The following is a 21,237-nucleotide window of genomic DNA, read 5'->3' as shown; positions in this document are numbered from 1 at the left end:
CCTTGAATAGATTATCCAACGCATCCACTTAATGAAAGAAAAAATCTTTTTACATAAAATAAAAATTTAAAATTTTTTTTTTTGAGACGGAGTCTCACTCTGTCACCAGCCTGGAGTGCAGTGGCGCGATCTCGGCTCACTGCAACCTCCGACTCCCTGGTTCAAGCGATTCTCCTGCCTCAGCCTCTCGAATAGCTGGGATGACAGGCACGCTCCACCACACCCAGCTAATTTTTGTATTTTTAGTAGAGACGGGGTTTCACCATGTTGGCCAGGATGGTCTCGATCTCCTGACCTCGTGATCCACCTGCCTTGGCCTCCCAAAGTGCTGGCATTCCATGCGTGAGCTACTGCAACCGGCCTAAAACATTTTTTTTTAAAGGAACAATCTGTTTATTGGTCTGCCTCTCCCAAGCACTGTTGCTTTCCACGGCAGAGACTTAGTCACCTTTCTATCTGTGTGCTTAGCACAGTGCACACTATTTTTCCCTTAATGCATTTTTCACAGTTCTGCTTATATAGTTCTTTGTATAAAATCTATCTTTCCTACTAGACTGTAAGCTCTGTGACAGCTATGAAATAACCAACTCTTTCTCTGCTGGTAAATGGAAACTAGTACAACCAAATATTTTCATGAGCTTTAAATATTTATCAATAGCCTTAAAATTGTCCACAGCCTTTCAATCAATGATTATACATCCAGAAATCTACCCTAAGAAAAGTGATCCTCAGCCGGGTGCAGTGGCTCATGCTTGTAATCCCAGCACTTTGGGAGGCCAATGTGAGAGGACTGCTTGAGCCCAGGAGTTCAAGACCAGCCTTGGCAACGTAGCGAGACCCCATCTCTATTTTTTTATTATAAATAAATAAAAGTAATCCTAAAAAACAAACAATGCAAAAAGATGCTGACACTAATTAGTAATGTCCAATAATAGGGAATTTGTTAATAATACATTCAATGGAATATTATGCAATCATTTAAAATTATGCTTAAGACATGGAAAAATGCTTATTAGGTGACTGAAAAAGTAGGATCAGAAATAAACAGATATGCGGCCAGGTGTGGTGGCTCACACCTGTAAACCCAGCACTTTGGGAGGCCAAGGTGGGCAGATCACGAGGTCAGGAGATCAAGACCATCCTGGCCAACATGGTAAAACCCTGTCTCTACTAAAAATACAAAAATTAGCTGGATGTGGTGGCATGTGCCTGTAATCCCAGCTACTCAGGAGGCTGAGTCAGGAGAATCGCTTGAACCAGGGAGTCAGAGGTTGCAGTGAGCTGAGATCATGCCACTGCACTCCAGGCTGGTGACAGAGTGAGACTCTGCCTCAAAAAAAAAAAAAAAAAGAAGTAGATATGCAAAAATATATACAACTTTTGCCTTTTATTTTTGCTAATCAATGCTTTGAATAAAGATGGGAACTTTGGTTTTTTATTTTTTGGTTCATAATCCTACAGATTTTTTTTTCTTTCCAGTAAATCTGTAGTAAACCCCTTTAGGTTAATGCAAATCCACACACTGCAGAATTAGTATCTTTCAGAATATTCCCTCTACTGAGGCAAGAAACACAGTATTTGAAATGTCTATATAAACTAGAAGTGTAAGAAAAAAAGCATGACAAGATTGATGGAACTAGAATACTGAGAAAAAAAGAGAAAGTTTGGCGAATGTAAGAGGTGTTTTACTAGTCATTCATTCTACAAATAAGTATTGAGCTCCAGCTAAATGCACTCTCTTAAGTTAGTACTGGTTCCCTCTTATTACCTGACTAATGAATTACTCATGGGTGTCGGCCTGTAAATGCCATGTTCCCCACTTACCCACAAACTGAATAAGATGTCCCTCCCATGTGTTCCTATGGCACCCCGTATTCCTTCTTGTAACTGGAGGTGAATAATGTAAGACCCTAGGTTAAAATTTTAATCGACTCTTTACAAACAGCAGTCATTTTAAACCTTTATGTAGCCAGGGGAAGAGCCACTAAGAGGTACAGGTCTCAGCAATAGGCTACAAGTACCTTGTTCTTAAAGGGAAATTATTTGAAATTTGAGATAAAGAAATGGAACACTGCTGGACGCAGTGGCTCACGCCTGTAAGCCCAGCACTCTGGGAGGCTGAGACGGGAGGATCACTTGAGCCCAGAAGTTTGAGACCAGGGCAACATGGTGAAACCACATCTCTACAAAAAAATACCAAAAAATTAGCTGGGTGTGGTGGCTTGTGCCTGTAGTGCCAGCTACTCAGGAGGCTGAGGTGGGAGGATCGCTTGAGCCCGGGAGATTGAGGCTGCTGTGAGCCAAGATCTTACTTACCACTGTACTCTAGCCTGGGTGACAGAGGGAGACCCTGACTCAAAAACAAAAAGCAAAACAAAACAAACAAATATGTTTAAGGGGAATTCTACCCAGTGAAATTTGTACGTGATGAGCCTTCATTCTTTAGTTCTCTACTAAAGCATTTCTCAAATTCAAGCTCTTGAAATTTCAAGAATATGTATCAGCAAGCATCACTTTGTAGAAGCCCAACTATACGTGCTGGAATCCTGTGCCTCTATTTGGTTATAAGGTGACTGTCCACGGAGGGGCAGTACAGTGTAATAGTTTAAAATTCAGGTCTTAACTATAATCCCACTGCCTATTTTTTTATTTCTAAAAATATCATAAAAAGACACAAAATTTTAAAATTGTGTAGAGAAATTGTGGACTTCCTGAAGGATTTGAAAAATTAGGCAAGCTATATTATCCAGTTAATAATTGACACAAAAGCTCTGGTTTGCCATGTTCTATATTGTGGATAGGAAAGTACCATTTTGCCATGCAGGATATATTTTTTTAAATATAAGCTTACTTAACAATCTTTCATGGCTTCTGAGTTTTGTAGCATACTTAAAAAGATGTTCCTTATTACAAAGTAATTTTAAATGTCCCATATTTTCTTCTAGTACTTTTATTATTTTATTGTTCAGATTTAATTTTTTGATCTGTCCGGAATTTATTTTGGTATAATGTGTAAAGTGTGGTTCCAATTTTATTTTTCTTCCAGATGGTTACCTAGTTGTTCTAACACAATTCACTGAATTCATCATTTCTCCACTGATGTGAAATGCCACCTTCATGATATTCAGAGTTTTTGTATGATATGAAAGACAATTTTTTTGGTTCCGATTTTAGTGGAAAGTCTTCATGTGCACTTTTTAACTGTCCCAGAGTTTGTTGTTGTTTTAAATATTTTAAAAGTTGTCTCTAACCATCGATATGATACCCAAATAAGATTTTTCTCCTCCCTTCATGAATTTGTCATTACCCAGCTCATTTTAGTTTTTTTAAGTGTACTGCACACAACCTTCAAATATTATGAACATTTCTCTCTCCCAGCTGTCACTACACCAAACTACATATGTTATATTTCCCTAAATCATCTTGCTGTGCTCTTTGCAGCTCTTCTGTAGACTGTTGATGTCTTCACCTAACGAGTTGCTCAAAAGTTCCCATAATTATTTAGGTGAGGCCTCAGAGCGAAAGCCTTTCACCACTATCCAGTTCCTCCCCCAAATGGGCATTCATCTCAATATAACAAGGACGACTGTGTTTGGGGGAAAATAACAGATTTGGAAGCACAATGGCAGTTATTTGTTGGCTCTTAAAACAATCCACCTGTTGGGGGGGTGCGTCCTACACAAAATGCCAACTGCTATTGTGGGAATGTTTTGCTATTTATTCCACCAAAATGATTCAGACAGAAAAAACAAAAAGGATCGCCCTGTACTAGGTCTTGAACCCAAAGAACTGTTTGCACAGAGATTCATCCAAGATACATCACAGCCTCCACCTCGGCAGCTGCTCTCTCAAATGTTTCCTGACTCTCCCCAAGTCAGTCTCCGCGTGAGGGGAGGAGGAGGATGCTGCCAGCGATGGCGCTGCTGGCACGAAGGCTGGCCTGCGACTTCTATTTAAAAGCTGAACCAAAATATACTTGGCGTCTGTGGTCTATTTAAAACTTCAAGTTAAGACAGAGAAAAAATTACTCTCCATCCTGAATGGGCCTCGGGTGTCTCAATCACAGACAAGAGTGGCAAATGGTGAGAGTCAGAAAGTGGGAAATTAGGAACGCTGAGGGAGCACGGCCAAACTCTGAAGCCAGCATGAAAACCTGGAGGTGAAAAGAGAAGCCATGGGCAGCGGGGGCGGGGGGAAACGGGCCCGGATTCGACCTTCTAACCCAAGGCTCCATCTGCGACCCTCGCGACCAAGACCTATCGCCAAAGTCAGCCACCTCTGCTATCGCCCCTCCCCCGACTCAAGGCTTCCTCCTCAGAACCTCGCCTCAGGGTCTTCTCCCGGACTTTAGCAAGGTGCTCAACTCGAGGGACGCCCCAGCTCAACGGTCTCCCTTCAAGGCCCCGCTCCTCAGCGCGCTCCCTCCACAGCGCCCCTCCCTCCCTCCGTCATCCCAGCTCGCCACCCGCTGGAGGCTCCTCTTCGTTTTCAGCCCCTCAGTCCTCGCCCCGCCCCCTCGCCCTGAGCCCCCTCCAGGCCACGCCCTCTGGTCCCCCCCAGCTGTGAGCCCGCTCGTTCCCCGCCCTTCGGTCTTCGCCCCGCCCCCATTACGCCCCGCCCCTCGTCGCCCACTGTAGGCCTGCTCGCTCCCCGCCCTTCCACCCTCACCCTGCGCCCCGCCCCGGCCCCTTGGTCCTCGCCCCGCCCTCCTCGTTTGGCGCCAAACCCTGAGGTCAACGGCGCGCGGGTCTCCAGGCTCCGTGTTCTAGGCCCGAGTTAGAATCCTGTCAGCTGAGGAGGTCGGGCAGGGCAGAGGGGCTTCACCTTGAAAATCTCGGGGAGACTGTGGGTACGAGGGGGGTAAGTGGCAAAAACGGACAGCGTGCGAAGACTCTGAGGGGACGCTCGTTTTGAGAAGGCGCGTTTCCGTTTCTCGCTCCTTTTTTGGGGTCCCTGGGCTAGTGACTTTGAGCGTTCCGCTCCGACCCTTGCGGAGGAATTTTAGTGATCTTGAGGGATTTCCAACCTCATTTTCAATCGAATCGGACCTGAGTCTAGGAGAGCCCGCCTCATCCTCCTGACCAGGAAATCCGGTGTCAGGAAAATGTCCGGCGGCCGCAGGGGGTCTGCCCAGGCCTCCCGCTGAGGGAGGCGTCGAGGGCGACCCGACCGCGCTGCTGCCCCCACCAGAGGGGACAGCTGGGTCGTCTTAAACCGGGGGATTGGGGAGCCCTACTTTCAATCCAACGGTTCAGTCTATCAACGGCTCCTTGAGAGATGGGGGACAATCTTTTCATTTCATCACGGGGAGAAGAAATGAATGCTATGTTTTTCTCTTCGATGGGGACAGTAAACGTGGAATTGGGGTACTCATAGCTAGCCATCTGAAGGACAGTGTCCTCGAAGATCCCATCCGAACGGTCTCGGTTGCCTTCCATCCTTTGCCGTTTGAGGTGCTGGGTGATAGGACCCTGCTCCTGCCTTAGTATTAATAGTTCGTTCCCTTTGTTCTAGGGTCCAACCCCTGACTTTGGTATCAAATGAGGAAATGGAATCGACCAAGAAAAATGATTATTTGGACCGCATTTTGTTGTAATAAACACAATCACGCCTTGTGGATTCCTGAGATTTCTTTTTGAGTCTACAATGTTAAAAACTTTAACTGCTTATCAGCCTTAATATAATATTATGATCCACCAATTTTTTTTTTTTTTTTTTTGAGACTGAGTCTCGCACTGTCGCCCAGGCTGGAATGCAATGGCGCGATCTTGGCTCACTGCAACCTCCGCCTCCCAGGTTCAAGCGATTCTCCTGCCTCAGCCTCCCGAGTAGGTGGGATTACAGGCGCCCACCACCACGCCCGGCTAATTTTTTTGTATTTTTAGTAGAGACGGGGTTTGGCCAGGCTGCTCTTGAACTCCTGACCTCGTGATCTGCCTGTCTCGGCCTCCCAAAGTGCTGGGATTACAGGCATGAGCCGCCGCACCCGGCCCACCCTATTTTTAAATCTTAAAAAAATAATGAAACTAGTAAATACTGTGAAAGAAAGTATAGCTAATGTTCTATGAAACAAAAAGGTGGATGTTACAGGAGTACCCATTCATAATCAGCAGGCAGGAAGGCATTCATCATAGATGAGAAAAATAGAATCCATTTATTGAGGACAAAGTTGGAGGTGTCAGGGAGGACACAAGGAAGAATGATATAATGTCAAGGTTCTTAGAGTATTGTTGTTAAACATAAACAAGAAAGGTTAAAAGCAATATGCAATTCTAAATAACATTCAAGGCAGTAATAAAGTCACGATTAGCTGTGCAATGGAAACCAGATGATAAGTGATCACTGTTGGGGAAAGAGAAGAAACTAAGCACCCCCCAGTTTGCCCCTCAGGCATCTGTGTGCATGTGGGGACACACACACATGCACACACACACACACACAAGAAATAATGTCACATGTCTCGCAGAAAGAAGATAGGCTGGCCTCGTCTTTCCAAGCTCAATGCTTCTCTTACTGTCCTTCTAGTCCTTGTTGACTTTGAAATGAAATCAGAGGCCCCTGGACAAAGGACTACTTCTTACATAATATTTCTTATTTTCCCAGAAGTGATTATTTTTCTGTTGCTCACTTTTCAATATGAAGGAGGATCAAGTTGTGGCGGAAGAACCAGGATTCCAAGATGAAGAGGTATGACTAAAATGTTGAAAATATATAGACATTCGGTCATTCCACAAAAATCAAGTTCCTTCCCTGTTAGCTACTATTTTTAGAAGCTGAAAGTAGAAATAACACATAGTTATATATTGCAAATATGTAACAACTTGTTTGGCAAGGATGCTAAGATTAGCTACTTAGCAACTGGTATGAAAGTATTTTAATGACTCAACAGCTGGTATGGCCATACTGGTACCTATACACACTGGTACCGAATAGCAGCCTGGTCCTAGAGGAAGGAGTTTAGGATCTGGAGGGGAAGAGGGTTGAGAAAACGTATTTAAAATAGGTCAAATGTTGTTCCAGTCCTTTGGGTAAAGGTTTTAAAATTTTAGGGAGGACATGACAAGGTAACTGGCTTCCCAGCCCTTTCAGTGTTGGTGCTTCTTCTAAGTATGTGTTTGAAAAACGGTATTGATCCTTCCTCAATCTCTAGAGAAGCGGAATTTGAGGCATTTTGGAGTGACTCATAGTATTGAATTACCTCTTTAAAAGATGTGAAATAGCTGGATATGAAGAATCAAAACTTCATTTTTTCTGTTTCATCTCCTTTAGGAATCTTTGTTTCAAGATATTGACCTGTTACAGAAACATGGAATTGTAAGTAGTTTTTCAATGCTGTGTTAAATTGTCTGATTCAGGATTTCTCATCATCAACCTTATGGACATTTGGGCCTGGATAATTCTTTGTTGCAAGGGGACGTCCTGTGCATTGTAGGGTGTTTGCAACATCCTTGGCCTCTACTCACTCACTGCATGCCAGTAGCACCCCTGCAGCTGTGACAATCAAAATGTCTCCAGACATTGTCAAGTGTATCCAGAGGACAAAATTAAGTTCTATATGTCAGGCGACTGGAATAAATGATGTTGGCAGAAATCCAGCCTTTGAATAATGACCTGGGTGGATTTCAACAGCAATCAGTTGATAGTAAAACTGTGCTGACATTATCTGTTGTAGCCCTAACATTTAATCTCTTTCAGTGGTTTTAGAAAATAGAAGCAAGAGAAAATCCTGGTCCTTTGGTGATGTAGTTATTTGCATTCTCCAGGGGCAGAGGAAAAAAAATCTTTAAAAATTTAAAAGAACATGTTGGTAATGAAGTTCTGTAGAAGGAAGGAGCTGAACTGAGGGGGTGAATGTGTGATAAATTTGTTAGCTTTTCCACCAACAGGCTTTTCTTTTGAATTCCTTGTTACATTGCCATGGTCTCACTAACATTCTTGGGAAATCAGGGCACAGTCAGAACATTTGGCAGCCTGCTGAGTATGTTCTACTCAGATATTTCCAGAACATTTGGCTACATGGTGGGTGGGTTCCACCTGGCAGCTTGTATAAAATTGGCATCATGGTGGAAGGAGATGGACACAGAAACACATGACATAGTATGGGAGCCTTGCAGGCTGGCATCTTATCAGTCTGCTGTGCCCATTCTTTAATTTACAGAACGTGGCTGACATTAAGAAACTGAAATCAGTAGGAATCTGTACCATCAAAGGTATACAGATGACAACAAGAAGAGCTCTATGCAATGTCAAAGGACTCTCAGAAGCCAAAGTAGACAAGATTAAAGAGGCAGCGAACAAACTAATTGTAAGCAAAATCCATTCTTTGCTGTTTTAGCTTGGCAGGGCCTTGTGAATCTTTATAGGCTTTCTCATGAAAACTAGAAATTATTGTGGGAACTGAGTTCCTGTAGATCACAGTGTATTATACTCCCCATGTTAACTTTTTATCACTTCAGTTTCAAAGCAACAGCAATTGATTTCTGAAAGATGAAGGTAGGGATTAAGAGACCTGGAACACTAATGAAGGTAATTATTTTTGCCAAAACTTTTTGTCTCTCTTTATATTACTTTTTCTGGCTGTCTCTGCCTTTCCTTCTCCTTTCCTTTTTTCTTTTTTTTTTTTTTTTTTTTTTTTGAGACAGAGTCTTGCTTTGTCGCCAGGCCAGAGTGCAGTGGCGTGATCTCAGCTCACTGCAACCTCCACCTCCGGGGTTCAAGCGAGTCTCCTGCCTCAGCCTCCTGAGTAGCTGGGACTACAGGCACACATCACCACGCCCAGCTAATTTTGTATTTTTAGTAGAGACAAGGTTTCACCATGTTGGCCAAGATGGTCTCGATTTCCTGACCTCGTGATCTGCCTGCCCTGGCCTCCCAAAGTGCTGGGATTACAGGCATGAGCCACCATGCTCGGCCTTCATTTTTATTTTTTACCTTTCTCCTCCTCAGTTTTGTCTTGTCTCCTCAAATGTCATACCTATGGCTGTTGTGAAGCACTAAGTACCAAAGAAGTTGCTCTCTCCTGGTATAGGAGATTGATATATAGCCAATTGATAAGAGAGCACTGGGTTAGAAAAAGACCAACAGTGGTTGGGTCTACATGTGTGCAGTTGAGATAGATATGACCAAGCATGTGCTCACTGAAGCAGCTGAGCTAAGCTAACCCATACTGATGCAGGGCAGGTGAGCCCCCAAATTGAGGCTTAACCTGGGAGGGTTCTTGGCTTTGCCCAAAGGTGAGCCAGTGGTGTTGGACAGCAACTTTTGTTGAAGCAGCCCAGTACAGTGCAGCAGAGGTACTGCTCCTTGCAGAGCAGGGCTACCCCATAGGCAGTATGCCCAGAAGTAGCAGCTCAGAGGCAGTTTTGCCATTATAGTTATACCCACTTTTAATTACATGCAAATTAAGGGGCAGTTTATGCATAAATTTCTAGAAAAAGAGTGGTAATTTCTGGGTCATTGGGTCATTGCCATGGAAAGGGGCAGTAACTTCCAGGTGTTGCCATAGCAATGGTAAACTGACATGGCACGTTGGTGGGCATGTCTTATGGAAAGTTGCTTCTGCCCTGGACCCTGTTTTAGCTAGTTCTCAATTTGGTCTGGTGTCTGAGCCCCACCTCTGGAGTCAAATCCCATCTCCTACCTTACTACTTTCTAGCAGGGCCCACTGACTGTGAGGGGCCTTTGCAACTGCCAGGCTGCCAGACAAAAGCCTATATACCTTTGACCCAAGCTTTTATGTAGAGCTTTTGGGAATCACTAGAGGTACCAGCTCTTGAAATAGGAAAGCAAAGAAAGGTAGTCACTAAGTCTTCCTCTTCATTTAATAGCAGGCCTCTCCATTTCTCTATTGGTATGTGAGGGTCTCATTCCCAGTGAGTCTGAGAAGCTCTCTTCACCAACGGCCATTTGGTTTCCTTCTTCAGAGGCAGTCAAGGCAGGAGAGTGATGCAAGTGGCAGTGTGATCCTGAACTTGGAGAGGACTCAACCGAACTGAATTACTCTGAACCCAGCTCAGTTGCTCTAGCTTCTGAGTACACTCAGGCAGTGTACCCACAAATCAATTCCACAACTGCCAGGGTGTTGAAGAAAGCCCTGGAGCAGTACTCAGGGTTTGGGAGACTGCTGTATGACATTAGAGTTGTTTTCTTTGGAAATTAAATCTTATTACCAAAGAAAAGAACCTCTCTCTTTCTCAAGCACCCACTACTGCACCAAGAATCTTCTCCTTTCTTAGCTTAAACTGTTTATTCTTTTTTATTTGTATTTTTTAAGAGACGGGTATCAGGCCAGGTGCAGTGGCTTACGCCTGTAATCCCAGCACTTTGGGAGGCTGAGGCGGGCGGATCATGAGGTCAGGAGTTCAAGACCAATATAGTGGCCAACATAGTGAAACCCTGTCTCTACTAAAAATACAAAAATTAGCCAGGCATGGTGGCAGGTGCCTGTAGTCCCAGCTACTTGGGAGGCTGAGACAGGAGAATCACTTGAAACTGAGAGGCAGAGGTTGCAGTGAGGCAAGATCACACCACTACGCTCCAGCCTGGGTGACACAGCGAGACTGTCTCAAAAAGAAAAAAAAGAGAGAGAGAGAGAGAGAGGGGTATCTCACTATGTTGCCCAGTCTGGGCTTGAGCTCCTGGGTTCAAGTGATCCTCCTGCCTCTGCTTCTGAAGTACATGGGACTACAGGAATATGCCACTGTGCCCAGTTTTATTTATTCATTTATTTTTGAGACAAGGTCTCACTCTATCACCCTGGCTGGAGTACAGTGGCTCAATCACAGTTCACTGTGGCCTTGACCTCCCAGGCTCAAGCGATCCTCCCACCTCAGCCTCCTCAGTAGCTGGGACTACAGGCATATGCTACCATGTCCAGCTAATTTTTTAAAATTTTTGTGGAGGCCGGGCCTGGTGGCTCACGCCTGTAATCCCAGCACTTTGGGAGGCCAAGGCAGGCGGATCATGAGGTCAGGAGATCGAGACCATCCTGGCTAACACAGTGAAACCCTGTCTCTACTAAAAATACAAAAATATTAGCCGGGCGTGGTGGCAGGCGCCTGTAGTCCCAGCTACTCGGGAGGCTGAGTCAGGAGAATGGCGTGAACCCAGGAGGTGGAGCTTGCAGTGAGCCGAGATCGCGCCAGTGCACTCCAGCCTGGGCGACGGAGCGAGACTCCGTCTCAAAAAAAAAAAAAAAAAAAAAAAATTTTGTGGAGATGGGGGGGTGGGTGTCTTACTATATTGGCCAGGCTGGTCTTGAACTGCTGGCATCAAGCAGTCCTCCCACCTCAGCCTCTCAAAGTGCTGGGATTACAGGTGTGAGCTACTGCACCCAGTTGTTTATTCTTAGAGATAGAGAAAGTGATTGAGAGAGAGAGACAGAGAGAGAGGAGAGAAAGAAAGGAAGTTAATTTCATAATACGGTGGTTCTAAACACTGATGTGTATCAGAATCACCTGATGTGGCTAATAAAGAAAACAGAAGCCCAGTCTTGGCTCACTCAAGTAGGATAGGACCTGGGCTTGGCTGTCCCCATTCTCCAAGTTCTCCAAAGTTTAAGAACCACAGTCATAGTATAAAACAACAAAGAGGGACACCCATTAGACTACACTGGGGCTCATTTTCACTAGTCCTCCACTGCATCAGCTGTACCTTTTTAATCAGTCAATAAGTGGTATATCTACCATGTGAAAAATGTTGTCTCAAGAATAATGAAAACTGGAATTTCTGTGCCCCTTGAAACTTCTACAGCTGGAAAAAAAATGATGCTGTTGAATGAAAAAAAGTGAATTGTTAGTAAAATACCCTCTGCTTTATGCCATAATTATATCTCATTTGGCTGGGCACGGTGGCTCACGCCTGTAATCCCAACACTTTGGGAGGCCAAGGCAGGTGGATCACCTGAGGTCAGGAGTTTGAGACCATCCTGGCCAACATTGTGAAACCCCATCTCTACTAAAAATACAAAAAATTAGCCAGGCGTGGTGGCAAGTGCCTGTAATCCCAGCTACTTGGGAGGCTGAGGCAGGAGAATCACTTGAATCCAGGAGGTGGAGGTTGCAGTGAGCCGAGATCGCACCATCGCACTCCAGCCTGGGCACTAGAGAAAGACTTGGTCTCAAAAAAATATATGTATATATATACATATACATGTACACATATATATACACACATATATACATATACACATATATGTATATGTGTATATGTATATATGTGTGTATATATGTATATGTATATGTGTATATATGTGTATATGTGTATGTATACACATATATGTATATATGTGTATATGTATGTGTATGTATACACATATATGTATATATGTGTATATGTATGTGTATGTATACACATATATGTATATATGTGTATATGTATGTGTATGTATACACATATATGTATATATGTGTATATGTATGTGTATGTATACACATATATGTATATATGTGTATATGTATGTGTATGTATACACATATATGTATGTATGTGTATATGTATGTGTATGTATACACATATATGTATGTATGTGTATATGTATGTGTATGTATACACATATATGTATGTATGTGTATATGTATGTGTATGTATACACATATATGTATATATGTGTGTGTATATATGTGTACATGTATATGTGTGTATACATATGTGTGTGTGTATATATATATATATAAAATTTAATTTTCACAGTTACTCCTTGAAGAAACACTGTTATCTGTTTGACCCAAAAGAGGAAGCTGAAGTATAGCAAGATTAAGTAGTTTACTCCATATCATAGAACTAATAACTATTAGAGACATGGTTTGAACCTAGAAAGGGCAGCTCTAAAGCCTGTGTTCCTAACCATAATCTTGTACTGCCTTCAAGGACAAGTGAACTGTAGCTTATACCAAATGATGATCTTAATAACTGAGTATATCATTTTGGGCAACATTTGAAAATACAACCATGATCTTTAAACTCTTTTTGAACATTTCCTTTTATCTTTCTGTAGGAACCAGGATTCTTGACTGCATTTGAGTATAGTGAAAAGAGGAAAATGGTTTTCCATATCACCACCGGGAGCCAGGAATTTGAGTATGTATCTTACTTTTTTATAATCACCAAGCATAATCTTTGGAATACCATGTTTCTTTTCCTCTTTCTGGTTATTTCTACTATAAGTAGTAGAAGCAGCTTCTTCATTTGAAGTTTGGGTTTGTTTGTTTGTTTTTCTAAATGATAACTGAAACAAATTCTAGACTGCTTGGAGGAGCAAGATTAAATGTCTTACAAGAAATTCAGACCCAAAATCTAGTTTCTGAATCAGCCAATATTAATCTCAAACCACTTTTAAAAATCAGTTTAACTTTTCATTTACTTTCCTTCTCCATATGAAGGCTGTTTCACTGCACATTTTGGGTTTACTCAAAAAGCAATTGTTAGATTAAATATTTCAGAAATATTGCAGTTATTTTTGCTCTTCTGCAGGAGAAGTTTTAACATCCCTTTTTATTTACTCTTTTATGATCCCCAAGACATATCATCATCTTCTCAATGCAAGTTTACTAAAATGTGGGTTTTTTCTCCCTACCTTACTAGAAAGAATTAGTGTTTCATGTGTTACAGCAGTGCCCAAGAGCATTTAGAACAAAAGCAGTATTTCCTCTAAGTATTTCTCAAAACGCTGGCCTCACAAGATACATTAAGAAAAAAAGGATTTCATAGTCAAATATACCTCCACTTGAACGTCTAATTGATAGCTCAGACTTCACAGGTCCAAAAATCAAACTTCTGACCTTTGCCCCAAATCTGCTTCTCCCAAAGTCTCCCTCATCTTAGATCTATCTCTTTCCTGATCCTCTGACCTAAAACCTGGGTGTTATCCTTGACATCTTTTTTCTCTCACACACCCTAACTCTAACCCATTAATAAATCCTGTCTGTTCTACTTTCAAAATATATTTAGTCAGAACAAACCTCCCAGTTTCCTCAACAAATAAATTACAAGGAGGAAAAAAGAGATGGAGTCAGGGAGAAGACCTATAGATTAAAGAGATTTAAAAGACATATCACCCGGCTGGGTGCAGTGGGTGACACCTGTAATCCCAGCACCTTGGGAGGCCAAGGCCGGAGGTGGGGAGGGGATCTCTTGAGATCATCCTAACGACAAACTGAGACCTTGTCTCTACAAAAAAAAAAAAAAATTAATTAGCTGGGTGTGATCATGCACACCTGTAGTTCTAGCTACTCAGCAGTCTGAGATAGAAGGATTGCTAGAGCCCAGGAGGTTGAGGTTGAGGCTCTAGTGAGCCGCGACCATGCCACTGCACTCTAGTCTGGGTGACGCAGAGAGAAACCTTGTCTGAAAAAAAAAAAAATTAAGGAATTACTAAATTTAAGTGTGATAGTGGGAATATGGTTGTTAAAGATGAGAGTCTTCATCTTTTAGGGATACATACTGAAATATTTATAATGAAATGATATGTTGCTTAGTATATGCTTAAAATAATATGGGAAGGGAGGTAAATGGTTAGTGGTCTATATGAAAAAAGATTTACCCTGAGTTCATAGTTGACGATTGTTGAAGCTGAGTGATAGACACGATGGTTCATTATTTTTTTTCTACATTTGTTTATGCTTGATATTTTCTGTAATAAAAGATTAATATATAATATATATTATTTTTATGTGTATATGTGTGTGTGTACATAGAGAGTGAGAATATAATTCAACTATTTCTTACCACTTCTACTGTTACCTCACTGGACTAAACTACCACCTATTAATATCTCCCCTGGATTATTATAATAACCTCTAATTAACCTCCCTCCTTGAGACCTTGCCCCTACTGTTTTTTTTTTTTTAATTCACAAAAGAGCCAGAATGGTCACTTTAAAACATAGGTTAGGCTGGAATGCAGTGGCTCATAACACCCTGATGATTCCCCCTCTCACTCAGAAAAGAAACCAAAGTCCTCTCCAATCTCTGATATTTCACTTTTCTAGTTTTCTATGTACCAGCCATAGTGACCTTTTTGCTATTCCCAGAACATGTCAGATACACTCCTGCATCAGGGCCTTTGCACTTTGTGCTGCCTCTGCCTATCATATTCTTTCCTCTTAGATCTACATGGCTTGCTGTCATCTCTTTCAGGTCTTGGCAAAAATGTCCACGTCTCAATGAGAACTTCTCTGATCACTTTATTTGACAATATAACCTCCTCGCTTTCATACTCTGTCTTCCTTGTCCCCTTTCCTGGCCTTATTTTTATCCATACCATTTAATAACATCTGATGTACTACATATTTTACTTATTTGTGTTTATTTTTTATTTTTTTTATTTTTTATTTTTTTCAGATGGAGTCTTGCTCTGTCACCCAGGCTGGAGTGCAGTGGTGTGATCTCAGCTCACTGCAACCTCTGCTGCCCAGGTTCAAGCGATTCACCTGCCTCAGCCTCCTGAGTAGCTGGGATTACAGGTGCCCGCCACCACGCCCGGCTGTTTTTTGTACTTTTAGTAGAGACAGGGTTTCAGCATCTTGGCCAGGCTGGTCTTGAACTTCTGATCCCATGATCCACCGCTTCAGCCTCCCAAAGTGCTGGGATTACAGGTGTGAGCTACCGGCGCCTGGCCTATTTGTGTTTATTATCTAATCTCTCACTAGATTGTAAACTTTGTGAGAGAAAAAAATTCTGTCTCTTTTGTTCTCTAGTTTATCCCAAGTGCACAAAACAATCCCTGGCATAAACTAGGTGTGCAATAAATATTTGTTGAATGACTAAATGAATGAATAAACAAATAGTGAATAAGTTTGAGAAGTACCATATACTATATATTCTTCTTGAAGAGTCACAGCGCACACCAGCCTGTGAAATCCTGCAGTGACACAAAACACCTGTTTTGGCAGGGCACGATGGCCCACACCTGTAATCCCAGCACTTCGGGAGGCCAAGATGGGTGGATCACCTTAGGTCAGGAGTTCTAGACCAGCCTGGCCAACATGGTGAAACCCTGTCTCTACTAAAAAATACAAAAAAAATGGCCGGGCGCGGTGGCTCACACCTTTAATCCCAGCATTTTGGGAGGCCGAGGCGGGTGGATCACTTGAGATCAGGAGTTTGAGACCAGCCTGACCAACATGGAGAAACCCCGTCTCTACTAAAAATACAAAAAATTAGCCGGGCATGGTGGCATGTGCCTGTGGTCACAGCTACTCGGGAGGCTGAGGCAGGAGAATCGCTTGAACCTGGGAGATGGAGGTTGTAGTGAGCCGAGATCGTGCCACGGCACTCCAGCCTGGGCAATAGAGTGAGACTCAGTCTCAAAAGAAAAAAAGAAAAAGAAAACACCCGTTTAACCTGGCATTGTCCCAGACTTTTAAAATCACATACCCTTTTTTCAAGTAAAGTTAAGGAAGAGGCTTGGAGAAATCCTACCCCTAGGCAAATTGGTCAAAATGAGGTTGATCAACAAAACACTTGATTCAAATGACAACCTGATTTTCTTTAGTTACTCTACCACATGGTGGTCTAAGAACCACTGGGCTAAAGAAATAATTACTGTTATTGTGAGTTTTCTGGTGCCCTTGATGTTTGCTCTTGAGAACAGAAAAGATCATTCAGGAGCTAGGTTTTTTTTGGTTGTTTGTTTGCTTTTGAGACAGAGTCTTGCTCTGTCACCCAGGCTGGAGTGCAGTGGCATGATCTCGGCTCACTGCAACCTCCGCCTCCTGGGTTCAAGCAATTCTCCTGCCTCAGCCTCCTGAGTAGCTGGGACTACAGGTGTGTGCCACCACACCGGGCTAATTTTTGTATTTTTAGTAGAGACAGAGTTTCACCATGTTGGCCAGGCTGGCCTCGAACTCCTGACCTCAGATGATCCACTTGCCTCGGCCTCCCAAAGTACTGGGATTACAGATGTGAGCCACTGCGCCCAGCCAGGAGCTAGGTTTTTAAAAATTAATATTTAATTAATTAAAATATTATACATTTTTCCTTAAGCTTTAAGTCCCTTTATAAATCTAGCACATTTTAAGGGAGCTTTTATAACAAGATTAAATTCTCTTAAACATTTTAATTATGTTTATACATTTAGTGTATTTTCTTTAAGAACTTTATTTGTTGGCCAGGTGCGGTGGCTCACACCTGTAATCCCAACACTTTGGGAGGCTGAGGCGGGTGGATCACAAGGTCTCTACTAAAGACAGGATCACCCTGTCTCTACTAAAAATACAAAAATTAGCCGGGCATGGTGGCGGGTGCCTGTAATCCCAGCTACTCAGGAGGCTGATGCAGAGAATTGCTTGAACCCAGGAGGCAGAGGTTGCAGTGAGCCAAGATCACGCCACTGCACTCCAGCCTGGGCAACAGAGTGAGACTCCGTCTCAAAAAAAAAAAGAACTTTGTCTAATTATCTAATTATTAACAGCAAAATCTTCCCAATTACCTAAATATCTTTTGTAACTCAAATAAATTTAGAAGTATAGTGAGTTGTAGGCACCCTTAAATGTTCAAATACTATTTATAAAATTAGTTATCAACTTGAAAATTGAAGGAATGTACCATTTAATCAGTCAGAGGCCAATCCATTACAAAAAGGTCAAATTATCTTAAACGTTAAAAGATCTCAAATATCAAATATGCACAGATTATTACCAAATTTATTTATTTATTTATATTCTATTTTATTTTTTGAGACACAGTCTCACTCTGTCACCCAGGCTAAAATGCAGTGGCTCCATCACGGCTCACTGCAGCCTGAGTAGATGGGACTGCAGGCACAGGCCAGCATACCTGGCTAATTTTGGTATTTTCTGTAGAGACTGGGTTTCGCCATGTTATCCAGGCTGGTCTTGAACTCCCAGGCTCGAGTGATCCACCTCCCTTGGGCTCCCAAAGTGCTAAGATTACAGACATGAGCCACCATGCCCATATTGCCAAATTTAATATGAAAATAGTAATCTATGGGTTTGATTTGTGTCTCTATTTTTAAATCTCCCTATATTTAAAAACACTATTTCTACACTTAATTCTAAATTTTCCTGAGTCTCAAAAAGGAAACAATTGTGCTATCCCAAATAATTTGGGGTACCCTCACAGGTAAATTTTGGGGTTACCTTTTCAGCTGATTGAGATTACATATCAACCAGGAATTTTGTCTGGGATTTTCCAGAGATATAGCTTTCCAGGGTAATTTTTCTCAGGAAGAAGAGGGACAAATAAAGCTTTCTTTAATAGTTGCTAGCCCAACCACCATGGCACACGTTTACCTATGTAACAAACCTGCATATCTGGCACATGTACCCCTGAATTTAAAATAAAAGATGAAGAAAAAAATAGTTGCTGGGCCTATAAGATTTCCAAGTGTATTCCCTCCAAATGGGTTGATCACTTAGCCCATGTCCTTTAGATTTAAGTTGTGCAGGTCACTATCTAGATTTTTCTTTTCCTTATTGAAGTCTGCAGCCCTTACTAAATTTGTGGATAACTTCCAACATTGTTTCAATTTACATTTAAATTGCTCTCTTAAACTATGTAAATGTAAATCTATTGGATTATCTATATATCTTAAATTTTTGTCTGACTTGTGATCACATCCCAAAAAATCGTGTTAATAGACTACATACAAGGTTTTTAAAGTGCCCCTACCAGGTGTTAGCACAATTAACACAATTAATATGTGTTGCATTTAATGAATGAATGAGATCATGACTTAAATTTAGGACCTTTTCATATTCAGAACTTTAAATGCACTACAACATTGGGTTACCAATTAAATGTATGCTGTCAAAATCTGACAGTTACTCTTCTAACTGCTAGCATTACCTACAACATCTTTGACATTTACTAGTCTGACATGTCCTCCATAAAATTTGGTTTATGTGAGATAACCTGACCATAATGACAATCACTGGATTTTCCTAATACCTGTTTTTCATGTTTTTCAGTATATTAAAAACTGAAGCCAGGCATGATGGCTTATGTCTATAATCCCAGCACTTTGGAAGGCCAAGGTGGGCAGATCTCTTGAGCCTCAGGAGTTTGAGACCAGCCTGGGCAACATAGCAAGACCCCAGCCATACAAAAAATAAAAAATTAGCCCTGTGTCAGGCGACAGAACAAGATCCTGTCTCAAAAAAGAAAAAGAAAAGAAAAAACATTGAAAATTCAATTGACTTTAGAAATATAGTTCCAGCACAATATTAAATACCCAATTAATAACTAAGATGGGCTGGGCATGGTGGCTTATGCCTGTAATCCCAGCACTTTGGGAAGTCAAGGCAGGCGGATCACCTGAGGTCAGGAGTTCGAGACCAACCTGGCCAATATGGTGAAACCCCATTTCTACTAAAAATACAAAAATTAGCCTGGCGTGGTGGCAGGCACCTGTAATCCCAGCTACTCGTGAGGCTGAGGCAGGAGAATCTCTTGAACCTGGTAGGCGGAGGCTGCAGTGAGCCAAGATCACACCACTGCATTCCATCCTGGGCGACAGAGCAAGACTCCATCTCGAAAAAAAAAAAAATAATAATAATAATAATTAAGACGATCTGTAACTCCAATTCGATTCTAAAGACTAGTAAGACATAAGGCCTTGCTAACCCATTTACTATTTTTTAAGTTTTTTCTTAAAATAATTTATTATTATTATTTTTTAAGCCTACAGCATGCAGTATTCCCAGGTTCCATTTACTATTGAAGTAAGAACGATAGGGCTTATCATTTGTTTTGCTGATCCACTTGCCCATACACAATAGAACCTGTGATCTAGCAAGTGGCATGCTATTTGTTCAGCCAAGAATTGCTGTTCATGTTCTGTAGATAGATAGGTAGATGATAGAATAGATAGATAGATACACAGATACATAGATAGATAGATACATAGATAGGAAGGATACTAATGATATGAATACTTTCTCCTCTCTTAATATTTCTATTTCTGTTCCTGTTACTAATGCTTTCTTTCTATTTCCAGTAAGTTGCTAGGAGGTGGAATTGAAAGTATGGCAATTACAGAAGCTTTTGGAGGTAGGTAGAACCTTAATATTTTGTTAAATGAAATATTATACACACACACATACACATCTATGTGTATACATACACATATAATTAAATAAACAACCAATAATAAATTGTAAGTATTTTGGAACTTACAAAATCTCAATTATCATAACATGAGATCATTCTGTACTGCAACGAAAATATACATGAACATTAACAGATGGGTCTTATCAACACTTTTCATCTTTTATTTGTGATTCCTATAGAAGATAATAGATTTTTTTTTTTTTTTTGAGACGGAGTCTCGCTGTGTCACCCAGGTCCAGGCTGGAGTGCAGTGGCGCAATCTCGGCTTCCTGCAAGCTCTGCCTCCCGGGTTCACACCATTCTCCTGCCTCAGCCTCCCGAGTAGCTGGGACTACAGGCACCTGCCACCACGCCCAGCTAATTTTTTTGTATTTTTAGTGGAGACGGGGTTTCACCATGTTAGCCAGGATGGTCTTGATCTCCTGACCTCGGCCTTCCAAAGTGCTGGGATTACAGGCGTGAGCCACTGCGCCCAGCTGATAATAGATTTTTTTTCACTTATTTGTTCAAAAGGTAATTGAATAATGAGGCTGATTTTATTTGTAGGCAATTAATGTTCCATGAACATAGAGACTAGATTCCCTCTTCCCTGATTATATCCTCTATTTTTTTTTTAAATAATAGATACAGGGTCTCGCTATGTTGCCCAAGATGGTCTCGAACTCCTGGACTCAAGCAATCCTCCCACTTTGACCTCCCAAAGTATTGGGATTACAGGCATGAGCCACTGCACCTGTCCTATCCTCTATTTTTAAAAAGCAATTCATGCATAGCTACACTGTGTATCACATCTGGGAATTCCAGTATTTGCTGTCCTTGGAGAACTAAATCTGTTTTTTGTTTTTTTTTTTTTTCTGTTGACTTGGGCACTAAATCTGGTTTTCATTATTTCTGTTGACTCAGTCTTAGTGGCTTACCTTCTTCTGTATTTACTGGTGTTTCTGAGCTTATTGTTTGATTTTAATCTATGAAAGTTCAATGGACCTGGATTGGTAAATAGGAAAGTTTTCCTCCAGACGAATTTGCTTTTGCTGGTAGCTAGGGGATGGCACCAGTTTAAGACTACTTCAGCTCCCCTTTAAGGACCTCAGTTCAGTAGGGGAACCCCAGGCTTTCTTTCCTGTGGTAGGGTCTTTATTTTATTTTCATTTATTTATTTATTTATTTA

At 41.6% G+C, this 21,237-nt stretch overlaps 1 protein-coding gene across 18 annotated transcripts in view; it reads left to right on the top strand.

The window, feature by feature from the left end:
• The first annotated feature begins 4,634 nt into the window (after positions 1 to 4,634).
• The window catches only part of DMC1 (DNA meiotic recombinase 1), a 67,333-nt gene continuing 50,730 nt past the window's right edge, over positions 4,635 to 21,237 (top strand). For 4 of the 18 annotated variants that reach the window (XM_055374647.2, XM_055374641.2, XM_063704987.1 and 1 more), the window contains exons 1-6: positions 4,697 to 4,860; positions 6,604 to 6,687; positions 7,270 to 7,314; positions 8,159 to 8,305; positions 12,995 to 13,077; positions 19,957 to 20,009. In XM_055374647.2, the coding sequence (XP_055230622.1) occupies positions 6,637 to 6,687; positions 7,270 to 7,314; positions 8,159 to 8,305; positions 12,995 to 13,077; positions 19,957 to 20,009 (379 nt within the window). In that variant the 5' untranslated portion in view covers positions 4,697 to 4,860; positions 6,604 to 6,636. Of the gene's footprint in view, positions 4,861 to 6,603; positions 6,688 to 7,269; positions 7,315 to 8,158; positions 8,306 to 12,994; positions 13,078 to 19,956; positions 20,010 to 21,237 lie in introns of all 18 variants that reach the window. The other 14 variants (XM_055374642.2, XM_055374646.2, XM_055374648.2 and 11 more) reach the window with 10 other exon arrangements.

Source organism: Gorilla gorilla, chromosome 23 (genome assembly GCF_029281585.2).
Source record: "Gorilla gorilla gorilla isolate KB3781 chromosome 23, NHGRI_mGorGor1-v2.1_pri, whole genome shotgun sequence".
Classification (NCBI taxonomy): Eukaryota; Metazoa; Chordata; class Mammalia; order Primates; family Hominidae; genus Gorilla; species Gorilla gorilla.
Note: the sequence above shows the minus strand (reverse complement) of the source record. Positions and strands in the feature narration are given on the sequence as shown.